General features: G+C 43.6%; 1 protein-coding gene across 1 annotated transcript; it reads right to left on the bottom strand.

The window, feature by feature from the left end:
• Positions 1–5,050: 5,050 nt before the first annotated feature.
• Positions 5,051–7,923, bottom strand: LOC144710422 (GDSL esterase/lipase EXL3-like). The gene is made up of 5 exons (XM_078584187.1): positions 7,450–7,923; positions 7,200–7,330; positions 6,888–7,121; positions 5,949–6,204; positions 5,051–5,315 (listed from the first exon to the last, which is right to left on the bottom strand). Exons 1-5 carry the CDS (start codon positions 7,835–7,837, stop codon positions 5,119–5,121), a joined length of 1,206 nt encoding a protein of 401 aa, XP_078440313.1. The 5' UTR covers positions 7,838–7,923; the 3' UTR covers positions 5,051–5,118.
• Between the last annotated feature and the right edge of the window lie 1,346 nt (positions 7,924–9,269).

Consider the following 9,269-nt stretch of genomic DNA (forward strand, 5'->3'; position numbering starts at 1 on the left):
GTGATTTGCATGGGGGGGCATTCACCCAAACTCAGTTAGGGCACATCATCACCTCGGAACAGATACCCCCAAACAGCATTAAGGATTAGCCTAAGGTGTCTAAAAAAACAATTGTGTATGCCATTTCCCCTACCTCATTTCTTAGGTAGAAAAATCCTAGGATAATTAAAAATAAAAATATAATATAGATAGAGAACCTAATTCACTCCCCCCCCCACCCACCACTTAGGTTATTCCATAGCCACCTAAACTAACCACATTTTTTGGTCTTATTATTATGTTTCATTGTTATAGATTTATTTTTTAGTATTTATATTGTTTGCAATCTATACTTTTATGAGGAAATTTTCTGAGTTTTTTTTTCAGGAAAAACTCTTGAAGACAGCACGAAGATCTATAATTTTAAGTAAGATAAGTAAAAAATTCCAGGGTTATTAAACCATTTAAATTTATAACTCAAATGATTATTGAATGGGGATAAGCCATTTAACCTTTCAAAACCAAATGCCCCAATAAGTATAAAAAATACATTAATTCAATTTTAAGGGTTTAAAATCTCTTTAATGTGGTGATTGAGGTGATAGAAGATATTTATAAACTAATAATGTGATAATATTAGGAGGATGATAATTAAATAAACTTAAATAATATTAATAAACGATATGTATGGATTTTATAGATGAGATGGAAGTAGTTGTGTATATGTGAATAGATGTGACGGATGAGATAGATATTTATGGGTATGAATGAATGGATGGATGACAATAGGTGGACTATGTTTAGAAGAAGACGATGGAGTATATGCAAGAAGACTCACTGTAGATCCTTATATCATGTCAGGATCATAGCAACTGACAACAGCAAGGGATCCCTTCCACTTCTCCTTCAGTTACTCACTTAATTCGACAATTCATACCAATAAAACTTGATGGATCTTCAAATCATTTTCTGTCACTCATCCCACTAAAGTAGGAGTGGGTCCAAGATATATTACACATGAATCCGAGGGTCTACTTATACTTCCAACCATATGAATTGATAGAAGAGAGTAAGATGAAGACACACCATCAATTTCAGCCTGAAACTCCTTTTGGATCATCGGATATCACAATTTAAAGAAGAATCATTATCAGCTATCCAATTTTCTCTCTCAACCTTCATTAATGTTGTTCATTTCCAACGTGACACAAAATCTTTACACACCCCTATTAAATAAGTCCATAAACTCTATTTTAATTCTTAAAAATCTCTGAAATATATTTTTTATTCAAATGTGATATCAATATATAAAAATGTATATTGTGAGATAGAAAATTCTTTTATTTGGGAATTTAATTTCATAAAATTTTTAATTAAAATATTTTGACTAGGTAATTATTTTTTGTAAGAATTAGTGTCATAATTTCATAAATATATATCCTAACAAAGTAAATTTATTTTTTTATGAATAAAAAGTAGTAGAAATCCATAAAAACAGTATGAATTAAAAACAATCAGAATATCAATCCAAAATTCAGTTTAACCATTTTCAGCTTGATAAGAAATATATGATCATTTCAATACAAATATATTTTTAATTTAAAAATAGCACACTGAGTTCAAAATCTTAAGTACTTTTTACAAAATCATATACAGCAATGTTCTGAATTCAATTTACAATTTCATCCTCGAGTTGAATTCGTAAGTACTTTTGGGTAAAATATGAATTTAATTTGAAATTGTATTGAAATTCTTAATCTCATGTTATGTAATATTTTGTAAAAACTTTTATATGCATTTAAAGCTGGAAATAATTTGCTCCTCGACCAACGACGCCGTCGACGCCGATGGACGTAGACTGAACCCTCGTCACCACTGTCATGGCCGACCAGGCTTTAACCGGCAGGTATGCTTGCCGTCGCCCCTTTAAACATTTTCTTACTTCTTTCAGTGCCTCCCGAATGTCCACGGGGTTTGGATAGAGTTAGATAGGGTTGTTGCCCTGAGGGCTTAAATTTCTAATATGAAGCTGACTGTACTCGTTGAGGGTGCATGTACTAGCGGTGCATGGCAGCGGTGAGGACGGTGCACGACAGCAGCTTAGGCAGGGCGAGCGGAGCGAGCGGCAGCAAGTCACCGATAGCGCGGTCAGAAGCGTGCAGCAGCACAATTGGTTGTAAGGTGTTGTGTTGGGTGTGGTTGCAATGTAGTGAGGGTGGCAACAGTGCGGCGTGGGCTGCAGCGGCGTGGTTGGCAGTCGCGGTAGTATGGGCAACGCGAGAGGCACGGCGTGGCATCAGCGATATCGTGTGGCGCGCATGTGGCTATGTGCAGAGGTGGCAGCACCGTCGGCGATGACGTGCGGCACATAGGCGACAGTGTGCAGAGGCAGTAGTAGCGTCTGCAATGACTTGCGGTGCGGCGGCAGTGGCGTGCAAGGGCATCAGCATTACGATTTTTTCTTTCTTTTCAAGTGGAGGGAGCAACGGGAAATCTAATTTATAAGGAAAAATCAAATAAAATAAAATAATAAACACTTTTGATTTTTTACTTTCTTCCTCCTCTTCCTTTCAACGAGGGAGCACCCCCTTACATAGGGGGTAAAATGGGGATCCCTATAGGGAAAGGGGAAAGAGGCCCATTTAAAGGGTCCTATGGGCCCTCTAAACGGAACTGAGGCCTAGGGAAATTTCGTGCCGCACATCGCACGGATTCGCATAAAATGGGAAGAGGAGGAGGATGAGGAGGAGGAGCAGGAGGAGGAGGAGGAGTAGGAGGAGAAGGAGAAGGAGGAGGAGGAGGAGGAGAAGGAGAAGGAGAAGCAGAAGAAGAAGAAGAAGAAGCAGAATATGAAGAAGCAGAAGAAGAAGAAGAAGAAGAAGAAGAAGAAGAAGAAGAAGAAGCAGAAGAAGAAGAAGAAGAGCACGTTTTCGCGGAGTATGTTTTCGCAGAGTACGTTTCCGGCGATGGTGACCTTGCCAACGAGCCACAAACCATGGAAGATCTTCTCTTCGAAGGAGTTGGTCTCTCCTCGTTTGAGAGCGTGGACTGTTGGATGGGCGAAACGCTCGTTGTATTGGTCATTTTCCATACCGATACAGCAAAAGACCAGTACAGCGAGAGAGAGATAAAGACGATAAGTAAAGCAAAGACAACGAGAGACTCCAATAGAGAGAGAGAGAGGGAGGACGGGGGAAATCCTTCAGAAAATTTGCGCATTCGCACCTATTCACACCACACAGAGGTCTGTCCGGTGTGCGGTGCGGTGTGCGAATATTTTGTGCGGTGCGGTGTGCAAGTTCGCACCGCACCGCGCAAACTCACGAAAAATTTTGGCTCGCACATTTGGACCTTCCCTAGTGAGGCCCATACATAGGAACATACATTGGCCTAAACACACAAACACACATTTTGGCCCATATAGAAGGCCCAGAAGCGAAGAGAAAACCGAAAATACAAACAAGGAAATCCTTATTATTTTGTCTTACAGTGGAATAGCTTTATTTCTAAATGTTAAGCTCACACAATTCCTAATAAAAAGATACGGTATGTTAAGTATCAATATTAAAAAAAAGTATTTTTATAGGTGTGCCTAATTGGTTTTCAAGAATGAAGATAAATATATAAATGAATCTGACTGGATGAGCATTTGCGTGGACCTTGTAATTAGGGATGGGAAGTTCGTGTTTCGTCGTTGAACGAACACTGTTTGACAACGAACAAACAGATGAAAATTTTGGTTCATGTTTGTGTTCAGTTCGTCTGTGTTCGTTCGTGGAGGAACACAAACGCTACGCTTTTTTAAAACGGTAAAAAATGTATGATTAGAGAGATAGAGATAGAGAGAGAGGGATCAGGGGGGGGAGGACACGGGAGAGGGGGTGGGGAGCACGAGAGAGATAGAGAGGAAGGAGAGAGGGAGCAAGGGGGGGGGAAGCACAGGAGAGCGGGTGGGGAGAGGGAGAGGGAGAGAGAGAGAGAGAGAGAGAGAGAAAGAGAGGTGGAGGCAGGAGGGAGGCCAGGGGGGGAAGAGAGAGAGGCAGAGAGAGAGGGGAGTGGATAGAGAGAGGGGGGCACGGCCGCACACGATAGGGTACGGGAGAGGGGGGTGGGGAGAGGGAGAGAGAGAGGGGGCACGGGAGAGGGAGTGGGGAGATTGAGTAAAAGAGGGAGGGAGGGAGAGGTTGGGGCACAGAGGAGAGAGAGAAATCTCGTTCTCTCTCTCTCTCTCTCTCTCTCTCTCTCTCTCTCTCTCTCTCTATCTATATATCTCTGTGAAAAAAATAATAATTTATATTGAAAACAACATTACTTCGGGAATGCCACCTGTTCGTGAATGGTGCATCTGAATTATTCCCAATATTATTCCCGATAGTCTGCTTTATACTAGTCTGCTTTATATTATTCCCGATAGGTATGTAAAGAGCTATCCGGATGAGACTTCCCTGATGTGACGTGAAGGATGACAATGGTGGCAGACCTATCCCTCTCCCTCTCTAGCATTCCCTCTCCCTCTCTCTCAATCTTTCTCTCACAATCACTCTCTCCGCAGTCTACTTCGACATCAATCCGTTCGTCATCTGTTCCGTGCTCTGCAAAGGACAAATGATGGAACGGGACCAATGACAGAGTCGGGACGATGACGAAATTCCAGACGGATGACGAAATTGATTAACTTAAATGGTTTAGACGGATGACTGAACGGGAAGTCCGTCAGTCCCGTTCCGTCCAAAATCGTCATTTGTGCAACTAGCGTACAACAAACCAAGACAACGCTTCCTTGACGGCTTACGTGACGAACTCCACAGGTAACGTACGGGACATGCCGTTCACCACATGACAGATACCTTTAAAGAGTCCCTACCCACGGGTAGGTTCAGCCAACCCCCCCCCTTCTTCCTCTTCCGACTATTTTTATTTTGGTAGCATAATACTACTACCTTCTTTATTAGCATAATAACACTACCCATTTTGGAAGCATACGGCAATTTCATCTTGGACGAGGAAACAAGTTTTTAAAAAGACACGCCACCTCCCCACCACAACCCATACCCTGCACTAGTCCGGACACTTTGTTTTTGGTCAGAATAACCTAACTGAGAGTCGGGGTAAAAAAAAATTAAAAAAAAGGGACTACAGTTAACCAATGAACGCGGGGATGTACTTGCGCGCGACCTCGTCGATGAGAATCCTGTAGGCAGCCTCCGTGGGGTGATACCCATCCCAAAACACGTACTTGGAGGGGTCCTCGCACGTCGTCACTAGTAAAGCGTTGCATATCACGGCCGCCTCCACGTTCCCTGTCCCGCAGCAACCCCTGGTAGCTACCTCGAACCCTGAAAAGCCAAAACTCCAGTCAAAACCTGCTCTCTAGAGTCTCCTTGTTTCTCTCAACATGGGGTTTCACGACTTCTCTTCACTCTGATATTAACTTTATTAGGAACCTTATCCTTCAAAAAAAAAAAACTATAAAAACGAAAGACCATGTTGAGAGAAACTAGGAGACTCTATAGTTTTGTTTCTCTCAACATGGGGTTTCACGGCTTCTCTTCACTCTGATATTAACTTTACTAGGAACCTTATCCTTAAAAAAAAAAAAAAACTATAAAAACGAAAGACACCCCTATCTTGAAAGCCAGTACCCCAGTCATACCTTCTCTCTAGAATCCTTATTTCCAAGAATAATAATACAGGCAACTCGAGATAAAACAAATACGTACAAAACGAGAAAAATCCATTTTTCACCTCGCAGCCAGAACCTCCCTAGAGCTCCCATCCAAACTAACAATAATAATAACAAACTCGAGATTGTTAAAAGATGCGAAACAACGGAAAAAAACCCATTTGTTACCTCTCATCCAAGAAGCCAAACGCCGGTAAAACATCCTTTGGAAGGTTTTCTCGAAAAGTATCGAATCTCTCATGATGGTATTTTAATTTTCTTTCGTTCATCTCAAGATGGGGCTTACCGTAGTGAGTGGGGTTGACAATGAGCTCGAGCAAGGGGGAGTAGATGTCCACGTAGATGATTCTGGAGCCAGGAAGGATGGTGTTGAGGCGGATAGTCTCCGACTGGAGAGCGTCGTTAAAGAGGCGGGCGGCGGTGTTGAGCTGTTCGGCACAATCGCGGTTTGGCCCGCCGAAGAGGGTGCGGTCCGCTGGTACGCAGCCGATAGGGGGTAGCCCGAGAACTGCTATTTTCCTACCTCCCTCCTTGTGCAAATCCTGACGTCAGAAGACATAGATGGCATTAGATGGGCATCGAGGGACACCGGAATGAGAGATGTTGACAGAACGAAGTTAGTGCCCTCCTGGCATTTAAATTTAATGGCCCGTCGGCATCGGATTTATTGTGGTGCTGACACAGGGGACAGAAGAAGCTAAATGACGTAAAAGTAATAATGAATATTTTATCGATAGTATTACAGCAGACGGCGACGAAAGAGAAGGAGAAGAAGAAAGTAGCCGTGAAGGATAATGAAGAATAAAGAACAAATAATCACGCTCATGATGTATGTCCATTATGAAGAAGAAGAAAGATGAAAAAAAAAGCATTTGCCGACTAAGTAGAAGAAAGAAGATGAAACCGAGAAGAGGAAGATAAAGACGACGTTGAAAGGAAGAACACCGCGAATAATATTAAGAAAGTTGTGAAATAAGAAAAAAAAGGAAACGAACGCCAAAGATAACGAAGAATGAGGGCGGAAAGCGGTAGTGAAAAATGACGTTGAAGATGAAGAAGGACGACATTAAGTAAAGAAAAATAACCTAAAAAATGATGACGAAGCAAGAAGAAACAGAGAAAAATGGCGTTAAATATTAAAAGGAAAAGACGCTCCGAAGGTCAATGCATCCATCTTTCTACGACAGTATCTCCACTACTTAAACTCGTTAATGGGATAATTTACATTGATGAAGCTAGAGGCAGACTGGGACATGAACTTGATATAAGAAGGGAGATTGAACTGCGCGCGGCGCAGCGGGCCGTTGAAGTAGGTGTTGACAAGATCATTACTGCCAGTGCAAATAATGTAAAGGCTGTCCTCGACAATGCTGCCGGCCTTCTTCTCTCCCACCATTGTCCGCACCCTCCCTTTGTACTCTCGAAACAGTGACAGCTGAGCATCGTTTGAAAGCGTGTTCTGAAAACCCATCTCCTCTCAGTCAAACAATGAGACTTAAAAGGAGAGAGAGATAATAAACAGAGGAGAGAGAGATACCGTCATTGTGGATGTGACAGGATCGAAGCCGGAGCCGCCGGAGGCGAAGCTGACCCCGGTCAAAAGCTCCTCGGGGCGCAGACTAGGGTCGAGATACGCCGGCAGCGTATCCTTGATTCCTAGACCGGCGACTGGCCGATGCAAGGGAATGAACAGCGCTTGTTCAAACGATGTGTTGGGACGGAACGGAGGGAGGGAATATTGAGAAATAGACGAATAGAGCGGAGATTGATGACGGGAAGGAACATACCGATAAGGTCGTTAGGGATCTTCCCGTTGCTGAAACGGCCGGTGGCCTGGTGATTGGGAAAGTCCTTGCCGTAAGGGGGAAAGTTACACCTGGTTAACGTCCCCAGAATGTTATTGTTTCCCGGGTCTACGACCGAGTCTCCGAAGACGATCACCGCCGGCACCGCTGGGACTCGTGGCGTAACTGGCACAGTCGCGTTGGGCGAGGCTGCATGGAGTACCGCCGGGAAGAGGAGGAAGAAGAAGACGAACCACTGAGACATGCTTAGGATCTCCATCTTCCTTTCTCGCGATCTTCTTCTTGCTTTCTTTTCCTCTTTCGTGAAGCTTGTAGAGGTTTGAGTGGGGGTTTTATGCTGTTGGGTCCTGTAGGACTGATGGACGCACATGGGAGACGTGAGCCAGTGACCGTCGCGGAGAATTGATATCGAAAACGACGCGCGTTCTCTGGCAATGATCCTACTCTTCTATCAACCTCGTCCCCGCCGCATTTGTGCGTTACAGTGTCGTCCTCTTCTAACACTTCCACAGTCCACACACCTCTCTCTCTCTCTCTCTCTCTCTCTCTCTCTCTCTCTCTATCTATCTATCTATCTCTCTCTCTCTCTATCTATCTATCTATCTCTCTCTCTCGCACACACACACTTCCATCGGTTATTTTTCGCTCCATCTGTTTTTCTCGGAAGGGTAAGTAGGATAGCATTTTACTCCCGTGATGGCAGAAATTGACTGCACCGTCGATGGCTGGGATGAATGGAGATAAGAATTGCGACGGTGGCTGCCGCCAGATGTGGAGAATATTAAATGATGAGGGGTGAGGTCTGGACTCGAGCCTCATTTTCAAGAGTCTATAATCGTTTCATAAACCTCTCCACTTTGGTCTGGTTTCTCTCTCTTTTTATATCCTGCTTTGGCACTCTCTATCTCTATCTTTCACTATCTCCTTACAGCTCGCCATGTCTCCATCTTTTCTCTATATCTACATCTTTGTATCTCGCTCTGTGTCTCTCTCTCTCTCTCTCTTTTTCTATCTCCCTCTACGTGTCTCTACCTCACCCTCCTGTAACCTCTGAACTTCATTCATTCTATGTCTATCAAATCTATCTCACAGAGAACAGCTCCAAGCTTAGTGAACGGAGTACAGCTGGACTCGGAGGCAGTTTCAGACTCGTGGCTCCCCCCTCCCTCCGTCATCAGCAGAAACATTAAATTCCTACGACAGGCCCCGACGAGATCCTGACCCTGTCCTCTCCACAGACCCTGCTTCCCTCTGGCCGACGGCAGACTCTCTTCCTCTGTCTACATATCTCTCTCCTACATTTCTCACACCCGACTTTGTGATGCATACGGATATTATCCCATCATCATTTTTACATACGCTGACCAAGCCGGTCTCTGTCTTCAATCTTCATGACCAGATAATAAATTAGAGAGAGAGAGAGAGAGAGAGGGAGAAGAACAGGAAGAGGAAGAGGAAGAGTGAGAATGACAGAGAGATGGGATGGAGAGAAAAAGGCTGTCCAGCATCATTAAGTATTGCACAGTGGAGTTTTCTTATTTTTAATCACCAATTTGAGAATTGAAGAGCAAACATTGGCAACAGACGGAAGACAGTGTTTTAATGGCTGACTCGGGTGCCCTACATCGCACATGGATCAGCTGTAGCAGCCTGTAGGCCGCTTCTCTTCTCAACGGTCACTGTGAAGGGCATCAACGGATGAAAATTCCAGAGAAAGATTGGAGATGAAGAAAAATAATGGTGAAGAATGATAAGCCAGCAATGAAATGCTCTAACTATAAATGCACTTCTTCGAACAAAAA

This window comes from Wolffia australiana, chromosome 12, assembly GCF_029677425.1.
Source record: "Wolffia australiana isolate 7733 chromosome 12, ASM2967742v1".
NCBI lineage: Eukaryota > Viridiplantae > Streptophyta > Magnoliopsida > Alismatales > Araceae > Wolffia > Wolffia australiana.